General features: G+C 36.7%; 1 protein-coding gene across 1 annotated transcript; it reads left to right on the top strand.

The window, feature by feature from the left end:
• Positions 1–375: 375 nt before the first annotated feature.
• On the top strand, positions 376–26,777 carry LOC145683239 (uncharacterized). The gene is made up of 2 exons (XM_081754608.1): positions 376–844; positions 24,400–26,777. The coding sequence occupies exons 1-2, from the start codon at positions 766–768 to the stop codon at positions 25,065–25,067; spliced, it is 747 nt and encodes a 248-aa protein (XP_081610734.1). The 5' UTR covers positions 376–765; the 3' UTR covers positions 25,068–26,777.
• Positions 26,778–27,357: the final 580 nt, after the last annotated feature.

Raw genomic sequence — 27,357 nt, forward strand, 5'->3', positions numbered from 1 at the left:
GTGTGTACCAACCTTTAATTGAGAAGAAAAACTCTTTGAAGAGAAAAGAGTTTCCTGAATCTTGAGAAAAACAACACCTATCCAGAAGAATTATTGTATTTGGCTACCCTGATAAATACTACTCTCAAAATTATAAATCACACGTGCATTCTCGAGAGTAATTAAAATGTAGTGGTGGCTTCTTTTTCTTCTTCTTTCTTCTCAAACCCACTGTTTCTCAAGTCAAAAGATATTTTATCGCACATGCTGATCTGCGTGAAGCTAATTTTCCGGTACAATAAAGGCTATTGACCCTAATGTAACTAGCTCGTCTTCAGAGACGAACCTGTAGCAGCAAGCTGTGTGCAAGAGGAACAACAGATTTCTGACGTGATTGCGTGCTCACGGGGGGAGGGAAGAGGGGCAGGAACTGGATTTCTTTTTTTTTCTTTTTTTTTTTTTTTTTAAGCAGCACGTTCTACAAGACTTTTAAATGATAACTGTGCGACAGAGCTGGTTCCCTCCCCAATTTAAATGCATGCGAATTTAACAGCCCGAAATCCCACCGGCGTCCATAAACAGCGGAACTGGATTTTACTCTGCAACAGAGTATCACAATCTTGTATGACGTTCAGACATTGTGTGATGTGTTGAAGTTTATTCCTAATAATATTAATAATAATAATACGTTCTTTTTTTATTGTTTATTAATCTTCAAAAGATCAATTTTATTTTATTTGGTCAAAGTTAAAACATTATTGCGGAAGAATAAAGGCATTTTCAACAATGAAGATGCTGTTCTTCTGGTTGCAATTGTTGCTGTTGGTGGTGTTAGGATCAGCATTTCCGCTATGGGATTCATTTGGTAAGTGATACAATAGAATATATCTTTTTTTAAATCGAATTTTCTTGTTTGTTCATTTGTTGTTAAGTTTGTAGCGTTCATTTTCGGCGCTGAGGCTATATCAGATATGAACCTACGGTTTAAAGTTGAATGTGAACCACTGTAGTGATTTCAGTACTATCCCATCGGGAATTGAACTCGGTACCACCTGCACCAAAGACAAGCGTGCTAGCTACGGGTGTCGTTTACGAGGCGAGATTTGGGATTGTCTCGTCTGGAAAAGGGAGCTCACTCATGGCTAAGTGGTTAGCGTACGCGCCTTTTGGAGTGGGAGACCCGGGTTGGCTTCCCGGCGGGAACTCATGTAGCTCGAATTCCACGTTAATCAGTACGCCCATGTCTCATATAGCGTCGCTGCTGTAAGGGACGCTAAACTTAAAAGCATCTCGAAAAGGTGCCGGGCCGCTCTGGCTCAGTATTAAAACTCTCTCACCTCTAGTACCTGCGGATTTCTGGTTCGATCTCATCCCGTGCCAAATGGGATTTGTGTTCGACAAACACCGTGTGCATAGGTTTTCTTCAGATACTGCCACTTTCTTATTCCACCATTTTATTCTTATGTAGACCACCGTTTCTTTTATGTTACAACGTATAACAGTAAGACTTAATACTAAAATATTTCACTTAATTTCATTCTTCGAGAAGGTGTCATCGAAATACTGTCTCGTCTTGGAAAGCATGTCCATACCTGTCTCCATTGGAAGAACTCTTGAGCTCCCTTGTGGTTATGTGCAGGGCCGGCACACAGTGGTTGGAAACTTGCCAAAAGGGGACAAAAATAGTTTATTCCAAAACACTGGAAGTTGACGGACGTCTGTCTATCGTTCTATACGTAACTGTCACTTCTAAACAGATTGCAACTACTGCGAAAGTGATTTGAAGAATCCCTGCTGCAATACGTGTACTTATATATACAGGGTGGTCCAAAATTGTGGAAACCCCTCGCATAAATGTCAAATACTGCAAAATATAACCAAGGGAACAATGTACGGGAGTAATAAAGGTGAGGTGAAAATTGAGGAAGACACAGAACAATGAAAGCCGCCATCTTGAAATTCACCATCGTGAATCATACATACAGTTTATAAATTGAAAACGTAACATGTTGACGCCTTATGTGAATTGGACATCGCTAGCCAGTACGAAGTTATGACAGGTGTTAGTATGCATCCAAGAAGCTGTTACAGATTCAATGTGCTCTCCTAACTAACTAACTAACTAACTCTATGGCTTATGGAACCCGGAGATTCAATGCCGCGTTCACAAAAGCTCTCCACTGACTTCTATCCTTAGCTAATTGCATCCAGTTTCTACTTTGTATTCCAATCTCTGCGACATCCATCTTAATATTGTCTCCTATCTGCTCCTAGGTCTTTCTAATGGTCATTTTCCGATTGGTCTTTCAGTCAAGACTTTGAAAGCGTTTCTACTTTCTTCCATTCTAGCTGCATGACCCGCCCACCTAAGCCTCCTAATCTTGACGAACCTAACAATGTTGGGTACACTGAAAAAAAAGTTAGTAATTAAATTGCCAAACATCAATGTAAAATCAATTACTCTTCATTTTGTAAGTTGATTTACATTTCCTTAGATTAAATTACAAAATTTACTGGTTGCTTTTACAAATTTACAGTAAATTTATAAGAAAATTTGATATTTTTACTGATAAAAATGTAATTTTACACCATTTCATATTACTAATTTTACTTTATAGGTGTAAATTGATTTACATAGAGGAATGGCAAACAGATTGCCAACATTTTTGGTAAATTTAGCTATGAAATTTTTTACAGTGTAAACCGTATAAATTATGTAGTTCCTCGTTATGAAGTTTCCGCCATTCCCCATTCCCGTTCCTCTTGGGTCCGAATATTCGCCTCAGGATCTTGTTTTCAAATACTTTCAGTCTATGTTCTTCCGTCAGAGAAAGCGACCATGTTTCGCAACCATACAGAACAACAGGCATGATTATCGTTTTATATATTTTAAGCTTCAAATTCCTCGACAGAATTCGCGACGACAAGAGATTTTGAACCGAACAGTAACACGAATTCCCTGCTTTTAGTCGACATTTAATTTCTCCGTGAATATGATTTTCCTCTGTTAATATTGATCCTAGATATTTGAGTGTATCCACTTTATCAAAAGTATTATTTAATATTTTAACGCATCCATAATTTGCTGTATTACGGTCCCGACGCACTTCCATGTATTTAGTTTTCTCTGCATTTACTTCTAAACCCATGTCCCTGCAAGCGTTTAATAAGATCTCTGCATTTCTTTCTATTGTTCTCCCATCAACTTCTATTAAATTTACATCATCAGCATATGCCATAACCTGGTGAATACCGTTCAACTCTAGGCCCTGGTTGCTATCTTTGATTTTCCTTATAGCATATTCCAGAACAAAGTTAAATAATAGTGGCGACAACGCATCTCCTTGTTTCAGGCCATTCTCGACGTGAAAGGTCGGGGACAAAAATTTCAATGTGCTCTTCTTCTAACTGTATATGCACCTAATAAAGAGACGGTGTAAAACAAATGTGTATTTCGCCTTAGGATACAAAATTAAAGTCCACGGTTTTGCATTCGCATAGAATGTAATTTAGTTCAGGATTACGTTGTTTCGGTAAGATTTTAAAAAATACAGTATCGAATCTTCTTATATACTACTGCATTGACGTGTAATATATCTGCAGCAGCTCCACATGACTGATAGTTTACCACTGCAATGTGTATGAGGCTTTCACTTTAACTTTGATTCAGGGACGAAGGGCAATCCAAATTACGTACAAGACAATATGCCTCTTCCATTTGTAAGGTTCAGATAGTGGACCTCAATTGCGACCACAACATTTACCCATCACGCTTATCCAATTAGATGGGGCTGAGTCCTTCAGCTACACTTGGCTGCAGGTACTTCCAATGCTCAACCTTTGTATATACTACTCACGGTCAACTCAATAAGACTTATTTTGCAGATAAGCAAGGATAAGCATAGACTGCAGAGCTACTAACATCAGCGTATATGTAAGTTTCCGGTAACACTAACAAAGCTATCATATAAATGATATAAGCGCCAACTACGTGGATGCTCCGGGGCTCCAGCACCCACACAAATAATCTTGTGGGTGTGTCGCACCCACAAGATTCTAGTTTGATAGAAACAAAATAAAATAAATACTTCTCACTTGCCATTATCAAAAAATAATAAGCAATTAAAATATTGAGATGGAAGTTGCAATTTGTAAGGTCTAAAACATAATTGTTTCAAATGTGTCTGTGCAAAGGAAACTAAACAATACACTTTCCCCTTCCTTGCCTGTCTCAGGCCTAGTCAAAGACAGTCCTCACAATAAAAAATAAAACCACATTGTCAATAGAATTGAGCACAGCTCTTTATGACAGTGTTCATAAAAGATTTTAACTAAAAAGAAATAAAATTCGAGAGACCCCTAAAAGCATCACGACCCATCATTGATATGCACCCACATAAATTTTAGAAATTCGGCCCCGTTGAATGATACAACAATGGATAACAAATAAAACTTTTCACTAAACACAGTATTTGAGTCCAATGTACTATTCAACCTCATCGACCTCATAAATGATATAAACGATATAAATGGTTAAAACATATCATATTGTTTGGTTCATTTTTTTTTTCGGCATTTTTATTTGTACATGTTGACATACATTTTATGGACAGCGAAAATATTCCTATGTCCTGAAACTCCAAGTTTGGAAGCAGGAGAGATACTTATAATCAAATATCAATACCGATGGTTCCTGTCTGTTTCGCCATTTTGTTCTATAATGATCCTCACCTTCCATGAAAATTGGCAACACCGCACAAAACAAGATACAAAACGTTTAGACTTTGCTGCGAAAAAAATCCCATTTGAGAATAAATTCCCTTTAACTAGTTTTCGGCCAAACAGGAATTCCTGATTCGTCGAACACGGCCGCCTGGTCAGGTGTGCGATAATTTAGTAGCCAAAGACGTTCGGCGAAACAGGAAGAACGATACCAATTAAATAGGCTGCGAAGTTGACAAAATCGATTTTTGACCGCTTTTTCCCAGTTTCCGGCCACTGTGCGGCAGTGGGCAATTTGCCACCCCGTGCAATGATATCATTTTTCTCACCTTTCTCCACAGAAAACAAATCTTAAGCGCCACGATGTTAAGTATGCTACCCTATCATGAACAACAATGGGGAGGGAATAATCACTCGCATTCAGAAAAGCCTAAACACTACAAATACAATCTGAAGGTGGTTGTTTTTTTCTTTAAATACCATTTTTTTTATGTTAGTGAAAGATAAAGGAAACACACCCGCAGAGGAAAGATAGCAATCCTTTTTATAGAATTCAATATCAAGTTTCAATCTGATTTTATTCAATTTGCAATTCCAGTGCAACTAGCTCTTTTATCTTTATTTCTTGACATTCCTTCTACATCTGTTTCCATCTTCAATGATAAGGAAATTGGTTGTGACAAAGACAAGACTAGTTTTCATATCAAAACTATGATAACAAATAAAATGGAACAGGTGTTCCCTATTGTTCGAGAATTCAGTTCTTGTATTTGAGAACAATCAAGCAATTCATGCTGGGATTTATTTGGCAATTTGCTTTAGCATTGTCCATGTGATCTTAAACTAATGCGACCTGAACATAATTTATGTACACTCATGTCCAAAATGATTGTCGCATATCTATAAGTGTCTTCTTGTAAGAATATAATTTGATAATGATTTTGCAGGGTACTTTTAATACTGATACTATGTGTATAATCGGGAAATGTACGTTTGTGGTAAATTACATAGGAAAAGAATTATAAATACGAAAATTAGAATGAGTAAATCAAAGTGTTGCTAAATGGACAAGAAATTTATATTTTCGTTTTTTCTTATTTATTGCTCTTTTGACATGAAATTTGCCACATACATGTCTTTGCCGATTATACACATAGTAACATTATAAGAAATATCGGGCGAATTCGTTTTCAAATTATATTCCTACAACATATTTATAGACATGTGACAATAAATTTGGACATGAGTGTACATAGTATTCATATAGCAGGTCAGCTTGGTAAATTTAACTACCATCATCATGAAGTCTGTTTGCATCAAGAAATATTTATTTCAAGTATTGTAGCTATGACAAATTTTGCCACCCCGTGCAAATGCATGTGTTACACACAAGATAGAACTGGCCCTGGCTCTGTGTATAATGTATATGCCTTTGGCACGGGAGGCCCGGACTGGATTGCCGGCAGGATCCCATGTGGTTCATATTCTACGTTAAGCTATTGGTCCACGTCACATATAGCCTCATTTCTGAACGGGACGCTCAGCTCAAAACTAACTTATGAAAATTATGTCTCGTCTTGTCTAGTGTTCGGCACTACTAGTCAGTAGACGACTGGAAAGGACCCTTTGTTTTTCTTGTAATAATAGTTTCAAAATTGTAATGAACCAGGCATAATGGCAAGATAATTAAAATTATATTTTATATTTACCAGAGCCGCGAGGTGGCCATAGGGGAGATTATGTGGGGAACATAAGTTTTCATTGAAATTAAATCAGTTTTTTTTTCAATCAAACTGGAGAATTGTAAATTTTAGGGGGGAGAAAGGTAAATTGACGGAAGAAATTAAATTTGGGAGGAAAAAATGTTAAATTTGGAGAAAGTAAATTTGGGAGACAATGATAGATTTAAGAGAGAATTATAAAATTTGGGCGAGAAAGGTAAATTTGAGAGATTCTGCCCAAGGCTTTCTGAAAATGGGTTTCCCTGTGCGATGTATATATCTACATCCAGGTTTAATGCCTGACCTTGGCGGGATCCTAATATCTCCTGCTTATGTGCCGAGTCGAATTAGCATTATGCAATTGGACCTGATTCTTGTTCCCGCTTACGAAGCTCAGTACCCATAACGACCTTGCTCGCGTTCATAAACCTCAATGAGGCTAATGTTACCCTAGGCTCGCAAATGCTCGAGACCGTTCTCTCCATCCTTAATGAGTCATTCGGTCGAAAAGGTGTAACAGTTTTAGCAGGCTAGTCATCTTGAGTGAGGTAAGGTTTTCTCTGGGTTATTCCAAGCAGGCAAATGCTGGGATGATAGCTAACATGCAGGTTCCAAGCCACTTCCTTCCTTCCCCTTTGCCCGGATAGTGTGATCGCCGAACGTCATTTGTCATACTTAACGGGCTAGAGGACACATATGGTGATAATGTCCAGAAATGTGTATAAATAAGTAAATCCATTATCAATGAACCTCCATCTCTAGTTTACTAACTTCATTGGGAGTTGTGGGCCGCAGTGGCTCGGTGGTAGAGCGTTCACCTCTAGTGCTTGTGGTCCCGGGTTCGATCCCAGCCCCCGCCAAGTGAACTTTGTGGTGGACAAACATCGTGTGCGTTGTTTTTCTCGGGGTTCTCCCGTTTCATCCCACTTTCTTCATCCCACCATTTCATTCATTACTCATCATCACCGTCTCCTTTAGCCTAACTGGCATAACCGTGGGACATAAAACTCACAGATTTCATTGGAAGTTCGCACTCACTCAGACTTAAGCTACTTTGCCAAGTTAAATGAATCTTGTAGCTATTATTAAAAAAAAAAAAAAAAAACCTTGCAACCCGATCTTTCTATTTACTCTTTATAAGTTATAACTTCTTGAAAGCAAGAAAGGTATCTCCACCCATGCAGCACTGCACTCTACTGGACAAACAGTGAACCTCCTAATTAAAAACGTGTATTTTGGCGCACTTCCTCTCCCTCGTCCAAAAGAATCCGTTGTTTCGGAAGCGGCGAAACTTGTTTTTCTTTTATGTCAGCGGGAGGGTGATAGCAGGTAGCAAGCAAGACGTCCCAGAAAGTTGCGCATCGTTCAACTCCTTGCAAGATGGAAAATAAAATGTTTTATGACCCTTTCAAGACTATGTGTACATGGTGAAATATGGTAGGGTTTCAAGTTTTTTTTTTATTTTTTTTTTATGACAGCTACAAGTTCTTCTAACGTGGCAATGTGGCTTTAGGCTGCGGATCATTATTAGGGTACAGGGTTCGCACAAGAGGAGCCTAAAAATACGGAGAATGTTGAGCCTTGCATCCGTCAGTCGTTGGGCTTCCTTCAATCTCTCACAAAAAAATCGTGTGGTTCGGACCCCAGTTAAGCTGTAGGTCCACTTCTCATATAGCCTCGCTGCTGAAAGGGACGCTACACTGAAATCAACTCAACTCTCACAAAAAGGCATGTCTTCTTCTTTCTCTTAGTACTATATTGACATTTTCTTGGTACTTTAAGAAATTCCTGAAAAACTTAATGCTGGTTTTCTATTGCGGAAGAGATAAAGATTTTGTGTACACCATACGTTATTATCGCAGTTTGTACTTTACATATATCAAGTAGGATCTACTATTGTTACCTGCATACTGGGGTGGACGATGGCTCAGTGGTCGAGCGTTCACTTCTGGTTCATTGGGTTCCTGGTTCGATCCCATCTTGCACCAACTGGACTTTGTGATGAACAAACACCGTATTCCTGGTTTCCTCCACTCCCGTTTTCTTCTACTTTATTCATTCCACCAATGCATTCATTTCTCATCATTGCACAGTGGTACAGAGACCCTTCAAACCTGGCCAAAACCTCAAAATTCGAAATTATCACAAATATGAAAGACCTTACGCATTTAATAAGGAAAGATGTAAGGTTTTCGTGCAGCTTCTAAAGGTTGGGCCTACAGTTAGTGTCAATGAGTCGGTGGAAGAAGGCCATGTATCTACCCCGGTAGCAGACGCAAAGTTCATGATGTGAAAACAAAATAATGTTTCGTTGTTAGGCGTTAACAATGATTATGCAGAACATCACGACACATACATAGATTTCTAATATATCTGTCAATATGTGGATAAATAAAATTAGATCGTAATTAATATATTTGATATTGAATTTCATGTAGAGTTTTATTTTGAGTCCAGCCGAGTCCAGTTCTACTGTGTGCTGGATGTGATAGTAGAGGATGTTATCTGTTAGAGAAAAAGACCGATTGTTGCCCGTTTTCGCCCGATCTGGTTTGAAAGGCATATTTGTATGTGATTAGGGTAATACTTTTGCGAGTAAGTATTTCTTCTAATGACTGTTTTTTCTTGTCATTCTCGAAATGTCATACGAAACAACACGAAGGAGACTTCTAGAGGTTTTGCGGAATGTAGAAGGAAACAAAGACACCAAAAGGCAACATCGGATTGGTTTCCGTGATACAGAAACGTCCACCGAATTGACTAGTACAATACAGATCCGCCTCTCCAGTTTCGGCATATGAAGACTTTAACCGAAACTGGCTATCATCATCGCATTTTATTTTATTTTATTTTAGCCTTTATCATTATCCTTTATTTGCGATGTTAAAGCAGTACTGCGAAAATATTGGTAATCCTTATTGAGCACAATCTGAGATATGTTCCGAGAGGAATTTCGTATTTCTGTGGGAAATTCTCTCCTTCCTGGGCCACCCATGAGATCATTACTGAACCCAACTCATCTGATTGAGCGCTTTACCATTAAGGCCGGCTAGCAGCAGGTTTGAGTTTCAGCTATGTAATTACCAGTGATGACTTTCTAAAATTTATGTAGGTGCATATCAATGGCGGGGTGTGCTATATGCTTTCAGAGGAGTCTCGATATTTCTTGATTGATTTCCTTTTAGTTAAAATCTTCTATGAACACTGTCATAAACGGCGGAGCTGTGATAAAGTAAAATATACCGGTAGTATAAGGATAATTTGGGGCTGCCCTAGCTCAGTCGGTAACACGTCTGACTTAAACGCAACAGAAACGGGCTCAAACCCCGAGTCCGAGGTTAAGGATAAGTTACTGTAATGAATATTCTCTATGCAATGAATATACTGTAATGAATATGTAATCGTAATATTTAAGTGTATACTTTAAACAGCTTACATGATGCACAATGATTGCAAAAGGCAATGATATCAACACGTTACTAAAAGAAAATATCGCATACATACAAATTAAAATGAAAAAAAAATGTCATAAAAGCAAATAATTTTAATGGTACTGCAAAAAGGATTTTGTTGTGAACATAAGCTACAAAGTGACTAACTTAAGTGTGTTGCTTGGTTGCCTTTGCACAAACACATTTGAAACAAACTATTATGTTTTAGAAGTTAGAAATTTTAAATTCCATCTCAATGTTTTAATTGCTTTTTATTTTATGATAATGGCAAGTGAGAAATATTTACTTTATTTTGTTTCTATCAAAGTAAAAATCTTGTGGGTGCGGCGCACAAGATTATTTGTGTGGGTGCTGGAACCCCGATGCACCCACGTAGTAGCCGCGCATGCTAGTAACTAGATCTATATGGAAAGACTGCTCATTCCGCTAAGTAGATCCTGAGTTCGATATCCGATAACGTGTATCTTAACAATAGTTTTAGCATTTTCATTAAAAATTCTAAGTAAGTGTTGAAAATTCCTAAAATATTGCTAAATATTACAACTATCTCTTGAGAAACTTTCTTCCACACAGTAATGATTTTAGAAGATTTTCTCCAGGAGGGAATTTTAATACACTGGGGCTGAAAAGTAGAATTACTAAAATACTGGGAATGATTCTCTTTGTAGGTCAGGTCATAGGTTCGGTTTTGAATGTTCAGAACGTATTGGTATAATAGCTTTCCCCTTTTACCTATTCCGTCTATCAAAAGAAAACTTGGTACACTCATTTCTTATCTCCCAAAGTATTTTTTCGAGATACATTTGGTCTGTGTGCTTTTACCCAGGGCAACTCCAGAGGGGGCCAAAGTTGATGGGAAGGACTTTTGGAGAGAATTTTCCTGACATTCTCCCAATTTTCCCTAATCAAGGACATTATGGGTCCCAATACATAGCACCTTTTGGAAAGCTTGTATCATTTTGTGCATGAATATATCTTTGTTATGTTTATGGAATGGACTAACTTTGATTCGGATGTTCGGATGACACGTTCATGTCCGTTCCTTGTCAGAATTGTTTCCTGAAATACCCGGGTCCCCGGTTATAATGAATCCTAGTACACGATTCTTGGTTCTGGAACTAGGTACTCGATTTTCGGTTCTGGAATGGGGTACCAGATTCGAGAGATGGAGTGGATCAGTGGGTCGTGCGTAGAACGTGACCTACTACGACCCACCATCCATCGTGACACACCATAATCACTGACCCACTACCACCCACCGATTCAATCTGCTCAGTGCATTGTAGACAGCATCTTCCGAACACTGGTGAATTTGCCTACGATTTACATTCAAGGCCTCCATTTTTCTTTCTTTCTTATTTGTTTCTATTTGCTTACCTGAAATGAGTGCACTTTTGGATATTGATATTTGTAATTATAATAATTGATATTTGTAATTATAATTATAATACTAGTACATGGCTTTCGAGGCAGTCGAATTTGACAGTTTTCTCCCCTTTACGTTATCCTACTTTACCTTGATTTGAGACTTTCAAATTTCTCCGTATTTTCCACTGAAAAGTATATATAATTAAACAACGAAATAATTATATTTTTGTTAATTAAATTGAAATTCATTTGTAATATGTTCCATGACAAACACTTAACCATTTTATAAAATGAAAGTCAGATCCACTCGTATTGCAACAGAGCGGTGCTTGAGTGATTGACCATAGAAATTCAAGCTCTGATTACTGATAATTCCACAGCCTTGTTTTATTACAAGTGTAAACTCTTTAGTCAGTGGAGAAAAGGGCGTGGATCATCAGTCAGAATTGATGACGATGGGTTTTGGAGGGTGGTGGGTCAGAGTGGGTTATGATGGATGGTGGTTCAGTGGGTCATGGGTCAAGTTTTTATTGAACCGGGCCATCTCTGCCCGATTCTAGGTTCTAGGGCCAAGTATTCGATTCTACATTCTGGAATCGGGTACCTCATTCTCGGTTCCAGATCCTGACACCCGATTGTCTCTGTAATCCCGATACGAAATTTTCTGGCTAGCCCGATTACTACGCATGTTAAAACTCAAATTAATAATCTCAAACAAGTGTAGATATAGAAATAACAGAGTATACTATTTAATAAGGTTAAGATTACACGAATTGTAATAGCTTTTATAGACGTATTTATAAAATATTCCTTATAGGCTTCAATTATTAAAAATATTCTAAGAAGTAAGTGTAGTGGTATAGTGGAATATGCTCAAAACAGTAAAAAGATGATAATTATGCCTTCAAAGGGGGCAAGAGAAGGTGTTCATACAACATTCTGACTAATAAAAATAGTTCCCATTTTCGAAAAAGTTTGAGAAATATTGTGATATACCATCAAATTGGAGTAAGCTAGAGGGAGTAAACGATTTTGCTTCATAATCAGGATATCCCGGGTTCGAATTCTGTATCCTGCTGCACTGAAAGAAGGATAGAGTGAGAAAAAAATCTTGATCCCAGACGGTATTTAAAAGTCCATAAAGGGGACAATCTTGACGAATGTCAGGGGCCCGTGAAAAGAAAATGTTTTTCTCTTGCAAGCGTTTCTCAAAAAAGTTTAGAATGTTCTTCGAACTGCTTGTAGTACGCTGTAATTAGTATTAGGAATTAGATTTCTGGGCTTTCGGCATCTATAGCCATGTTAGCCCGTCACTAGGATTAGGATTAGGAATTAGATTTCTGGGCTTTCGGCATCTAAGGCCATGTTAGCCCGTCACTAGGATTAGGATTAGGAATTAGATCTCTGGGCTTTCGGCATCTATGGCCATGTTAGCCCGTCACTAGGATTAGGATTAGGAATTAGATTTCTGGGCTTTCGGCATCTATGGCCATGTTAGCCCGTCACGTATGAGGGATAACGTCCCTCGGCGATCACACTATCCAATAAAAGAGAAGGGGACCTGGGTCTATTGTTAGGAACCACCCAGCATTTGCCTGGTTTGAATGACAAGAAATCCGGGAAAAACCTCACTCAAGATGGTTGCCCTGGAAAAGCTGTTTCGACAGAATGTCCCCACCGGGAATCGAACCCGGGACCGCTCGCACCGAAGGCGAGAGCGTTAGCGACTGCGCCACATAGGGCTTCTACGGTGTCACTAGTACGGCCAATTTTGTCAACTGTACTTTTCCACTTAAAATAATGGAAAAATAAATCGAAGAAGAAAGATATTTTAACCTACAATTATTTTCATGAAAACAGACTGCACTGACGACCGTTGTGGAGTGGGTTGAACTCACAGTTTTGAGGCAAGCTGACCAAGTTCAGGAACTCTCACAGAGAATTTGTCTGTGAGCTCATTAAGTCTATGGGCAACCCTTTCTATTAAAATTTCTGCGTAGTTTTTCGGACAGATTAATTTATTTCCAATTTATTCCCAGATTGTTATCTTTTAAATACTGGTTGCTGTAGATCTAATTTATTCCCAGATTGTTATCTTTTAAATACTGGTTGCTGTAGATCTAATTTATTCCCAGATTGTTATCTTTTAAATACTGGTTGCTGTAGATCTAATTTATTCCCAGATTGTTATCTTTTAAATACTGGTTGCTGTAGATCTAATTTATTCCCAGATTGTTATCTTTTAAATACTGGTTGCTGTAGATCTATCATTAATGGAGGAATGGAAAGTGTGTCACCTTTTCTGCATCGATCATTTTTAAAAATTAGGAACTTTCACAACGGATTCCTTTAGTAATACTGATGGAAACGATTTTACCTGCAAAATATGTAAACTTTTACTAACATTCTTTTCTTACTGAAATGGCATTTGCCAGTATTGCATTCGAGGCATATTATGTTTGTACGTTTGTTTAATGTTATGTGTAGTGATTGTTATTAAAACCAAATTTGTATACAATTTTTCCCTTATGGCTTCCGTAGACAGTTGGGCCATCTTTTCTGTAGATGTGTATTTTAATGTTGTGTATGTTGTAGCTAGGTTGGATGGGTACAGAGGTGACTCGTAACGGAAGTATGGAATGGTACTAACTACCTCTATGGCCTATGGAATGCGGAGCTTCAATGCCGCAATCACCTAAGTTCACCATTGACTTCTGTCCTTAGCCAACTGGATCCAGGTTCTGGTTTGGGTACAAAACCTCGCGGCCAAAACCCGCGGCCCAAACCTTTCCCTGGACAAAACCTCGCCGCCCAAAATCTCGCGACACAGAATCTCGTGGAACGTAATCTCATCTGGGAGGAAATGTCGTCAGTATAAAATCTCGTCACAACAATTTCTTCGATGTTCTATATATTGCTTAAATGTTCCCTATCCAAATATGCAGAATACTACGGCGCACACGCAACAATTTTTATAGAGGGAGTTTGGTTATTGGCACATAATTGTAATACTGAAAAACTACCTCCACAAAAATTGATGCGTAAGTGCCGCAGGATTCTGAAACATGGATTTTTGGATAGAGCTCATCTCATACTGGTTCCTAAGTGAAGTCTTGATCCGACTACGCCGTTCCATAGTTTTGGAGCTATGGACCTTTAAAATTCATTTTTTCATGTTTTCGGCGGCCCATAACTCCGAAAGGAAGCATTTGTGCACCCAGGTTGGTCTATACTTTTTGTTTTATCTAGGTGTCAATAATCACCTCCCAAACATTGTCGGTGTTGTTTTGAAACACCCTGTATATTTAGTACCTAATAACACATAATTGCATTAAAATAATGACAAGAAAAAATTCTGACGCGTGCTTTGAATATATATATATATATATATATATATATATAAATGAAAATGACTGTGTTTGTGACATCATATCTCTTGAGCCACTTGACCGATCCTTACCAAATTTCCAAATTTTCAACATAGATGAGATTCGGGCCTGGGATGGTTTATATATCTATCTATCTATCTATCTATCTATCTATCTATCTATCTATCTATATATATATATATATATATATATATATATATATATATATATATATATATAGGCCTATATATAATTTCACTTAGATGATTAGGATGAAGAAAATGCTGGAATGGAGAAAGTGGGAGGAAACGGGAAAAAACCCGAGGAAACTCACGCGCACGAAGTTTTGTCTCTTCTCTTCTTCTTCTTCTTCTTCTTATTATTATTATTATTATTTTATAATATGCAATTGCATATTAAGAAACTCATTGCCTAAATTTTAAGGAGAGGTTTCAACCCTCAAGGTTTTGACCACGCGAAATTTTGGGCAGCGAAGTTTTGACCAGGCGACATTTTTGTCCATGAAGTTTTGGGCGGCGATGTTTCGGCCGCGAGATTTTGTCCGTATTCCCCAGGGTCTACTTTGTATTCCTACTGTATTTCTGCGAGATCTATCTTAATATTATCCTCCTATCTGTGCTTAGGCCTTCCTAATGGTCATTTTCCTGTTGGATTTTAATTTAAAACTTTGAAAGCGTTCCTACTTTCTTCAATTCTGGCTACATGATCTGCCCACTTGAACCTCTAAACTTGATGACCCCTAACAATGTTTGGTAGACGATATAAATTAAGCAGTTTCTTGTTATGAAGTTTCCACTATTCCCCATTCTCGTTTCTCTTGTGTCCTAATATTCGCCTCAGTATTGTATTCTCAAATACTTTCGTTTGCGTTCTTCCCTCAGAATGGTTCAATGTGGTTTTATCTTCTTCTAGGAGATTCTAGAGGAGTAGAAAAAATAATAATGAGTGATCTGCAGAATAACATGACGTGAAGGTTGAAGGCATTCATTTGCTAAACAGGTTCTTGAGTGTAAGAAACTATATATGGTCGTGATGCATGGCCATGTCTTCGCCCTCTTCCGGAGCTATCTATGTATATGTACTCACTGGCACGTCTGGGTATTTTTTATTTTCTCATCAGGTTGTTAGTTGTAGAGTTGCATCTGATATGCAACAAAGTGCATTCATTATTCACAGAAGTGCATTCACCCTCCTGTTACCAACTTTACTTTAAGATTAAACGGTTTAAGAAACCCTGATGTCTATTGCTAGAGAAATCGTAGTTGTTCATTGAATCCTGTCCCATACCAAAAGAATTTAAATTGATAACTTCTGTCATAAAGGTAGTCTTTATTTTGCCACGGTTGCTGAGTAGAGTAAAATGTGTGGGTATGGTAGTTAAGCGACCTGAGCGTTAGGTTGATGATTGAGAGATGAAATTCTTTAAGAGTTCGAAATGTTTCAGTTTAACGTAACACGATTATCTCCTTTAGGCTAAGGAAGATGAATAGTTAAGGAAAGTGAACGATGATCGAGTTGAGTTGATTTTGAGTTTAATGTCCTTTTCAGCAGCGAGGCTATATTAGACGGGACCTACTAATTAACGTGGAATCCGAACCACATGAGCTCCCGCCGGGAATCGAACCCGGGTCTCCCGCGCCAAAGACGCGTACGCAAACCGCTTAGCCACGAAGGAGCTCTGAATTATGATCGAAGAATTGGTGGAATGAGAATATGGTAGAAAATGGGAGTACCTAAGAAAAACAACGTACACGATATTGTCCCGGGATCGAACCAAGGACCCGACGGACCAGAGGTAAGGGCTCTACCATTGAGCCACAGTGCCCTCTCTCTTTGAGTTCGAGATGTGTCAACATTTTAGTCAATATTATAATTATATAGCTACTATATTCTCTTTAATATACTTCAGTGTCTTGTTCTCCCTAAGCAAAACCTAAAATAACAGTCCTGTATTTACAATTCCAAAAGTAAAGCTGATTTCTGTTGTTAAGCCAATTATAGAAATCCACTCCATTCTCTGTTTTAGTATTGATCGTTACAGAGCAAAAACTTGAGAGTTAGCGAGAAATAATAGTTGCCTAATATAGATTTATGTTTCATTAGTAGACTCCGTTCCTGCTGTTTGAAATCCTGTTAAATGCCCTATATTTGAATTAGGGATGGGCAAAACCGGTTTTCATAAAAACCGAAAACCGGTTTCTATAAAAACCGAAACCCGAAAAACCGACATTTCGGTTTTCTCCAAAACCGGTTCGGTTTTCACCGAAACCGGTTCGGTTTTCACCGAAACCGGTTTCGTTTTTTTCAAAACCGGTTCCGGTTTTCTCCAAAACCGGTTCGGTTTTTCACCGAAACCGGTTTTGGTTTTCTTCAAAACCGGTTCGGTTTTCACCGAAACTGGTTTCGCTGAAAACTTTTCGAAAACAAATAAAACTATTTCTGTGGAAATGGATTCGGTTTCCGGAGAACAACGAAACACCATTCTGGTCAGAAATAGAACGAATTTTGGAAAAAAACCGGAATCGGTTTTGAAGAAAACCGAAACCGGATCAGCTTAAAAACCGAACCGGTTTTGGAGAAAACCGATAACCGGTTTCGGTGAAAACCGAACCGGTTTTGAAGAAAACCGAAACCGGTTTCGGTGAAAAACCGAACCGGTTTTGGAGAAAACCGAAACCGGTTTCAGTGAAAAATCGAAACCGGTTTTTTGAAAATTTTCAAAAACCGGTTTCGGTTTTTCTAAAAACCGAAAACCGAAAAACCGGTTTTTGTTCCCATCACTAATTTGAATACAAAACTTGAATACAAAAAATAAATTATAATGGACCTGATGCTTGAATATAGAACATTAAAATAAAATAATACATTTTATTTACACTTTTTTTCAGAACACTAAATATTAGTTTTTTGAATGACTTTTCTGAACAATGAAATATATCTACATCTTCATAACTCTTAATGATTTTATTGTAGTAGCACAAATTCTCCATGTAGGTGACGTATACAGTGCATTTGTACGTGCCTTCCTGCAATAGAACAGGCCACTATTTCCCTTGCGTGTTTTGAGAGATGGAACCTGGATCATTATTTTCGCAATTATGTCTGTATCGTTTATTTTGTTGTGCAAAAGTCTGTGTAAGAAAAGGAGGTCCGTCCGTCTTTGTTCAAGTGCCTGAAGTGTAAAGTTATCAAGTAAATTATCATACGGTTGGTATCTTGGGTAAAGTCCTGTCCTTTTGTATGTGAGAAAACGTATGAATTTGCTTTGTATTTGCTCTACTTTTTGACTATGTGTTTTCACAGAAGTGTTCCAAATAAGTGAGGCATATTCAAGTTTGGCTCTTACGCAAGGAAAATAAAGCTCTTTAAAAGTGCTACCATTTGTAAATTTTTTGATTGTTCTGATAAGAAATCCAAGGTTTCAATATGCATCCTTGGTGATATTTGCTACAAGATTCGAAAAAGTTAATTTTATGTCAAATATCACACCTAGATCTTTAATTGTATTTAATTTTTCTAAGCTTGTTCCAATAATCGAGTTAGTAAAGTCATACGTTTTCTCACGTCTACTGTATGTCATGGTTTTACACTTATTAATATTTACTTCAAGTCTATTGGTAGTACACCATTTTAGTATATTAGTCAGATCCTGTTGTTATAGTAGACAGTTATCTATAGATTTCACATTTATGAATATTTTAAAATCATCTGCAAAGAGTAATTTATGAGAGTTATGGAAATAAAATGTCAGATCATTAATAAATAATAAAAACAATTAGAATTTCAGCAAATTCTAACGATATGCTGCGAACAAACTAATGCAAAAATAAATCTAAATTATCTTCAGCTAGATGAGAAAAATCGAGGGTTACAAATATGTGTGCATCCACACAAGATTAACAGTTAAAACCACATCCTTGCCATGTGCAGTCGCCCCTTGTCAGTCTGAAAGCTCAGATAACGCACTAATTAATGGTGTAATTGGGGATGTCAGAACTGACAAGTTGCGCCTAGGATTTTGTAAACACTGAGCTTGGTAGAGCATAAAGTACGGCATCTGACCTGCATACAAATAAAACCAAACATTGTGATGTCTAAGGGGTTGAAAAGGGTGAGAAGGGAGTAGCTTTTAGGACTGGTTAATCTACTCGCACTTACTTGCAGGTCTCGGAGTTTCCTTCTCGACAGTTCTTCCTGTGGATTGATGTCCGTCCATCCTTCTCTCTGGTCAGTTGGAAGTCCAGGTAGTCGTGTGTTAAGGGTCTGCGAAACCCGGGCAGGAAAACTAGCGTTGCGAAAACAGTAAATTTAATCAAAATCGAAATCGCTCTTTAACGAATTGTCTATTGTAGTTGATAGCTATAACGTCAGCTAAGACAAGGTGCTCTCTAGGTTAGAGTAAGGTAAACTTCTCGTAATTCGGAATTGTAGCTCGTCCTTCTACATGTTGACTCGTCTCTCATACAATCCGGACTACCTCTTCCCAAAAGTCTCTCAATGGTTTTCTTCGATGTACCTTCCGGGTTAATATCCTGGGTCGTTGACTATTTCTTCAGTCTCGATGAAAAGTGTATGCTCATAGATTAACCAAAGGTGAGGTCATGATAGGAATGCTGACAGTGAAACAATCTGTCGTTTTTATTGATTGAGAAATTACATGTGTTGAAGGAATTAACAAATAGCAAGAAAACTTCCTTGTAAGAAAAGTAAATGAACTTAGAAAAAAATGAAAAGTGATTCAACTTTAAATAAACGATGATGCTTTTTACTGCATAGAGTTTTAAAATAAAATGTCCCAAAGTCCGAAATAAAATGCTTCATTATGTGTTCAAATGTACACATATCTTTACAATGTATTTTTAGTTAAGGATTAGGATTGATTTAAATGGACTGGAAATGTTGAGCAAAAGCTTTGCAATTTCATCATTTTTAATCACTCAGTCCGTTATAGGTCATAGAGTCAGAAGAGAGATGTGGGAATTTATTTTTAATGTAGGTTCAAAAGTGTTGTGGGTCTTCGGTTATATTATTTTCAGCATTACAGATAAAAATCATTATGTGTTATTGCTATTTCACCCTTCACCTCTCTACATAGTCTGCAGTATTCGTTATAATGATATTGGTGATTAGTCTTTCCTCTCCCCTTAAGCCATTTTAAGCGATGTTGCCATTCAAGTTTTATTTTCTGTATTATACTTTTAGTAAACCAGGACAGGAAGTTTTTTTTTTCGTGGGCATTTTCATGGGAATGCACTTCTTAAATATGTCATGAATTACTTTATAGAATTCTGCTTTATTTGGATCCGTATATTCGTTTAGATATTGGCGCTCTATACTCGCTAATTCATTATAAAGATTTTCATAATTTCTTTCTTAAAATTGAAACAAATATGTTTCTAATTATCTTCTTTAATTAATGATTGTGGTTTTCCTATTACTGTTACATTTGAAAGATTACTTATTACTAAATCAAATGTTCTCCCTAAGCTATTTGTAACAGTATTGAGTGATATTATGTCATGATATAAAATGATAGAGACTTTGGGATTTATTGGTTGACTGTAGAAAATCAAAATTTTTACCAGTTATTTCAGTCAAATTCGTATCACCTACTAGGAGAATAGTGCTACCTATTATGCATTTACTTTCGATAAAATAAAAAAAAAAATCCTATAAGGAAAGATCTGAGTTTGGTTCAAAACGCACAACACAAATATAAAGCGGTTTGTAATTAATCATTATTTTCCCGAGAATGCCCTTTGGGCTCTGGTCGGGAACAGCTACTTGACTGACTTCCAGGTTTTGGATTGCTAGCAACACTCCTCCTTGTTGTACCACGTATACTATAGTCTCTATCTTTACGAAATAGTAGGTATCTGTTTTCAAAATACACTGAATCAAAATAATCACAAGATAACCACTGCCATACGACATGGTTATTGCTACCATGGTTTATAATTGTTATGACAAGGTTATTGCTACGATATAATAATTGTTCAACGAAATGTTGCTAGAAAACTTAGATGCTGTGTTCCTAACTGATCTTGCATTCATATAATACATTAGAAAATGATCATTTTTTGCGTTATGTATAGCACATTTGCTTTCATTAGTACGTAATATATCTCTGCACTCACTTTGAGAAATAATACCTTCTAGAAGGTCATTCTCCCTTGTTTGTTAAGGGATGCTTCTTGCTACTATTACTACTACTACTACAGTGAAACCTCCCTTAACAGACACCTATCAATAACGGACACCTCTATAATACGGACAGATATTTTTGTCCTGGCAAAAATATATGTTCTCTCACGGAACAAAACCCTCCCTTTTACGAACACTCTCAGATACGAACGCGGACAGTTCTTTTCCCCCCAAAGGTTTCAATAACCTCTTCATAACGGACAGGAATTATTCTCGGTTCTGCGATATATATTACAGGAGTCAGAAAAGTCTTTTCCCCACAAGTGTATTTATCATGCGTGTAGACCTGGTGAACCATCAAACAGAACAGCTTCAAGCTGAACTTGAAATTCTTCTTTGTTTATGTTCGCAATAAACTGCTTTCTGGAGGAAATCCTATAAAACCTTCAATAAGCAATACGACTGACCCTCATGCAGGGTCAGTCGTATGGCCAAGAATTCTATGCGAAAGATCGTCCCTTCTCTAAGAAATTTACTCCTTTCTCCTCTGGGCCTTGCATCTTTCCCGACAATTTCATAGATGCCAAAACATTGTTTAGTTTACAATAACATTTTTAACGAGTAATGCTTCCTCCCTTACTTTTTAGAAAAAGCAACTTTTTTCTTTTACTTATGATGCCAGAACAAATCTGAGTTGGAGTTTTCACGGCTTCTTTTTTCACTTTCTCTAAGAAGATATTCTTTGTGATTGGGGCTGGGTCAATAAACATATGCACTCCCAATAACTTACCTTTCCATCCATTCCACCAATGAAGATACCGCGGCAGTACACAAACACACACATATGTTTCTTCCGCAACCATACTGAGGATTCTCAGACACCACTTTCTAATGCGTTTTATTACCCTTGTAGAGGAAAAAGCATGCCTTTTTCCCTAAACAAAAGAGTTTAGCCGGTTAGTTGATTCCTAACGCATGTTTTGAGAAGGTTCTGAGAATTTGAGATACAGTGTATTTTTTTTTTTTTTTTAACAGAAATGAATTTCTCCTTCACCCTCCCAGTAATTCATATACGTACTAAATAGAGTATTTTCACATTGAATTCGACGTATTTATGCTCATGATGTATTTACTAAATATAATGTATTTACTATATATTACTGCATACAATTACTGTTGTGAGAAATTAAATTTGTGTATCCTCTCTGTAACGGACAAAAATTCATGTCGCATTGGTGTCCGTTATTCAGAGGTTTCACTGTACTACTAGTATTGTTTACTTCTCCAGCATCATGTTTTCTGATTTTTAATGAAGAGTTTGTGTGCTGAATTTCGCACCTCCAACTTAAGCAAATCCTTAAATTTGGTATTTTACAAATACAAAATCGGATATTTTAATATTACACCTGCTAGTCCCTTTTCTCATTTAGAAACGAAAATTTAGAAACATTAAGTATTTGCAGAGCAGGAAAACTTCTTTCACAACCCAATTGCTCTCACAGGAACCCATATAGAAACTTGACACACATTGATTGGTGTGAATTCCTTCTTGAGCTATGTTATAAAGTTCTCCAATTGATCAGTATATCTCTATGTTCTTCTTTTTAAAATATATCCTTAATCAGTAGAGTTTTAGCCTGTGGTCCAATAGTATTATTAGGGAAAGGACGGGATGGCCACACCTGACCCTCCTCTAGTTACCCCTATGTTTCAAAGTTACCAAACGAACTCTTGTACCCGAACATGCCATGTTTTCCGAGCTGTAAAAATACTATGGATAGCTTTTTGTATAATGGAGATTTCTTCTTCTTTCTTTTCCTTTTTCTTTTTTAGGATGGAGGTACAGACAATGGGGTGACGTTAGATTTAAATTGAAGTTTCACAACCCGAGCGTAACGTAATGTCACATGGTATTATCAGGTGGCCAAAGGTGGAATAAAACGAGCCCTACGGGGCTTCTAATTCCCTCCGCTCGCTGACCTCGCTCAGCTATGTTTCGTAGCGTAAGTAAATCACTTTTTCTTGGCGATAAAGTTGTGTGTTCGAAGTGGACTAATTACCACGAGACACTACGTCACACTCGGTTGATGCAACTTCTATTTAAATTTAACCTCACCCCAGTCAATGGATTGAACTTCAAGATTCGTAAAATATAGGGACACAAAGTCATTTTCCCTAATATGAACAAATATTTGTTTTGGAGAAAGCGGCTTTGTGCTCTACAGGCACGCAACCAGGAATATATGTTGCAGGTGTCCGAAATTTGAAGGGATCCACCAGTCGTAGACACTATGTTCAGTACTATTGACCTGGTATTATTCTACATTCGATAAAACGATAAGCAATTTTAAAGTACTGTCATCTATATTCTCAGCAAAAATAATAAAACTGAATTGTTTTAATAAGAAAAGAAAGAAATCAGATGTAGTGGAAGATCAAATTTTTAACGTACATCAACCATTTCTCTTTCAGAGTAACCATAAGTATAGAAATGTCTCTCGAGCTATGAAGTTTAAGGGGGGATCCGAATCCCTGTCGATGCGCCCCTGGCGCTCATTCTATATAGGATATATAATAATCGTTGTTGTTAATATTGTTGCAATGATTAGTTTTCAAGGAAGTCCAACCTACAAGTCTAGTTGTAAGCGCGTTATTTTAAACTGACTTTTTATAATGTGTGAAACATATCCTACGTCAAACTACTTTTTCAAATCTTTTTACTTTGCACCAACTAACCATTTAGTACAGACATTTTGATTACAACACCTGCTATGACTAATGTATCATATTTAATGCAATTACTATTGAATATTTTATCTTTTAGCTCTATGACAATTTTAGTGCAGTAGTGGACCTGATCTAAGTACTGGGGCAATAATTTTATAACCATATTTGTTTTTGAGAAGGATGGAAGAAAGAAAATTAATATTTCCGTAATCTGTATCGTAAAAGTTTTACTAATTATTTTTGTACAAATTATTTTTCTCTTTATGTTATGAAGAAATTTGACGAGTAACATGAATTTTATTTTGCAAAATCTGGAGTATATTTGTTTTATCTTGTCACGCTTCCCGCCAATGCTCTTGGTTGGCCTTTAAAGTATTTTCTGCTAGCACTCACGTGAACGTTTTAATTCAATAGATGTCTTATTGGTTTTGTCGTGTAGGTGACGTTAGTTGTCAGCCAGCCCATCAAATAAGATCATTGCTGTTTGGCGGGTATTTAAAATGATTAGTTTACATAGAAGAACAAGTGTGTGTTACAGTGTTGTGGCGTTTTGCTGTGTTTCGTAGCGTATTCTAATTCTTAACTTAGCTGTGGCGTCGCAACAAGGCGTTGTAAACAGATCCATCCTTTTGGCGGGAAGCGTACAAAGAAGAAACAAACGTATTCTAAACATTGGCGAGTTATTTTAAAGTTTGTTATGTCGTAACCCTACAAACTTCCCCATTCTCTACAGATGTAATGCCGTAACCATACAAACTTCCCCATTCTCTACAGAGAGTAAAATGTAATCGAATTTTGTCTGTTTTAGTTAAAACCATGATAAAATTTCTGCAGTATTTGATTCTAGTATGATTTTGAAATTTAATTGTAGTTAAAACTTTTTTCTTCTTCTTCCAGGTTCACAATTGGATGACATTTTAGCCCGTGGATACAATTCTCCTCCGATTGAACTACCCAGAAGGTCAATAATGTTCACATATCCGGTAGGCGAGGTGGGTTCTTACGCTGTTATACCTCACGAACTTCGAATAAAAGATGACGAGGACTTTGCCATCGCTGAAATTGCTGGTGAAATTAGTAACAGTTTGGGAGGAAATCCATTCAATGTGGAGGAGCAATCAGACGAATTCAGAACGGCAGGCTATACAACAGTGATGGATGATCAAGTTACAACTACTGAACTAGTCGAAGAATCACGTATGGAGGAATCAGTTGACAATAATGTCCAAGAAGAAGGAGAAGAAGAAATTAGTTCAAGAGAAAAGGAAATGGCGCCTCCAGAAGAACAAGAAGAAGCAGAGAGTAACATTCAAGCTGAAGAAGAGGAAGAGGAAGAAATGAGTTCACGGGAAAAGGAAATGGCTCCACATGAAGAAACAAAAGAAGAAGCAAGTAACCTTGAATCGGAACCCGTAACAGACACAATGTCAGACCAAGAAGAACCAAAAGCTGAACCGGAACCGGAACCTGAACCGGAATCAGTTCCTGAAACTTCAACTGAAGTAAACTCCGATATGCAAGATGTACTAGTGACTGAACAGAGTTCAGACGCTGAAGTCATGTGATGCATTTATTCTCAGTGCGAGATCCGTATTGTGTAATTTGTGCTAAAAGAGTACTGTTGAAATACAATTTACCCAACAAAATACGTGTGAGATTTATCTTCCAGTTACGGTACTATATTTATGCAGGTGCTTATATATATATAAAAAGAAAATATTGTTTCTTTCCCAATACAGTAATTATCAAATTTCTTGTTCCTTGACGATGTTTTTGTTAAATTTTAGATAAATTACTGTAATTCCAGTCGCGTAGATAGTTACTTTTGTACATTTCCCCACCAGGAATAGACAGGCTGTATAATACAGTTGGCACTACAGTTATCGGGAGGCAGCCTCCGAGATCTAATTACTAAAATATATATTATGCTCTTTGTATAAAAGTCAATTCCAGTGAGAACCAGCATAACTTTTTTTTTTTTTTTTGTAAATATAGTAAGTTGGAACTTAATATTAGAAAATGATCAAATTATGGTTTATACGACTGAAGATTATTCGATCTAAAAAAAAAAAAAAAAAAAAAAAAACTACAGTATACATTAATACCAACAGGTAGAAACCAAGTAACTTTGAAGGATACTAAGGTATTGTTTTAGTTTGATGTTTGATTACACAAGATAGCCATGGTGACCTTGCAATATTGTTGTTTGCTTTCAGTTAGACTACGGTTACCAACTGCAAAGTATTTTTATCAGGCACAACTACATATTTCATCGATCATAACACAATTACTGTTAATCTGTTTTGATTATTATGAGGAGGAACTGCAGTTGCGTACGCAGGAATTTATTTTGAGAGGGGTCCAAACTCAATATGAGGGTATTTTATATTAAAATTCCTAAAATTGCTCCTAAAATTAGGCTAAATTTATACAAAAGTCGAAATTTGGTGGGGGGTGGTCCGGACCCCAGAACCTACCCCCTGCGTACGTCCCTGTGTACCGGTAATTTTATCTTCCAAAGTTGCCAAACCTAGGCTAGACAGTCTTGCATCTACTTTGAAAAGTGATTACCTATAAAGATTCACAAGATACGTGAATTATATTATATGTTGCTCCAGAAAAATGATGTAAAGTGTAGTTAATTAAATAATTCGGAAGTATACATAATCTTAACAAGAATTGGAAAAATTTGTTAGTATGGTATTCATCAATCATTACTTACTCTTATTTATTTTGTAAATAAATAGATACGATAATTGTTGATAGTACTATTTTTATTGGATATTCGAAAATAAATCAATTGAGGTAACAATAATAAATGATTGAATTGAAGAATACACTGTGAATTTTTGTTCTGTAACCTTCTGTGGATTTTTTGTTTCAGATTAGACTTGAAAATTCATATTAAGTAGTAAATTAACTGAATGAAGTTCAAAATAATATAGTCATGAATTGAACATTTACCTATTTTTTTTTCTGAAACATATATATAATGTGTCTTATTCATACTGGATCCATTCTAATTACAATAAGCTAATAAACATGAGCACAAATATACAAAATATATTAACATTTTTTTTCTCGTATCATTTTGTCGAATTTGCTATTAGTAGAACTGCTAGTGTGTATTACTGTATAGTACATAAATATTTAACGAGTAATTTCAATAGTTTCATAAATTTATTTAACTACACAACTGTGATAAACTATTTGTCGATAATTATCATATTTAAATCAATATGTTACATGTTAAGTTAATCTTACAGTAACAAACGTTGCACATATTTTTTGTAACTATTTATATAATATAAAATATATAAAAGTTTATATTAAGATTACATTTTTATTGTTTTACAAAATGTACAGTATTTCCTTTTACGTAAAAGCTTCTGTTGGGTTGAGAAATAATTAAAGAGAGTACTTTTAAATTTAGTTTCAACAAACAACCAATTTAATCAGTAATAGACTTTCTGCTGTTGTTTACTATTTCCTTCCATCGTTCAAAAAGTTTTTTTGATGCGTCAACGATACAAATCTCCCTGGTCGTGAGTTAAAAAGAATTCGTCCAAGGAAGCCCTCAGTTCCACTTCATTATTGAACGATTCACCGCACAAAGCGTACGAAAGAGATCGAGGAAGATTCAAATCTGACGGTACTAAGTCTGGAGAGTATGGAGATTGAGTTAGCATTTTCCAGTGGAGTTCTGGAATTGCAGCATTGATCATATTAGCAGTGTGAGGATAGGTGTTGGTGTGTTACAGAGGAATGAGATTTCATGTATTCTACCTTCTTTGCATAAGTGCTTCTTTGAACCACAGTATTGATAGTTTCCCTGTGCTCAAGCCCTTGTAATGA

Source organism: Thermobia domestica, chromosome 4 (genome assembly GCF_964235325.1).
Source record: "Thermobia domestica chromosome 4, izTheDome1.hap1.1, whole genome shotgun sequence".
In the NCBI taxonomy this organism is placed as follows: Eukaryota; Metazoa; Arthropoda; class Insecta; order Zygentoma; family Lepismatidae; genus Thermobia; species Thermobia domestica.

Bases quoted from the DNA above. Each gene is read 5' to 3' on its own strand.
- LOC145683239 (XM_081754608.1), top strand. From the start codon at position 766: ATGAAGATGCTGTTCTTCTGGTTGCAATTGTTGCTGTTGGTGGTGTTA. The intron at 845-24,399 runs GTAAGTGATACA...TTCTTCTTCCAG, and splicing joins TCCGCTATGGGATTCATTTG to GTTCACAATTGGATGACATT.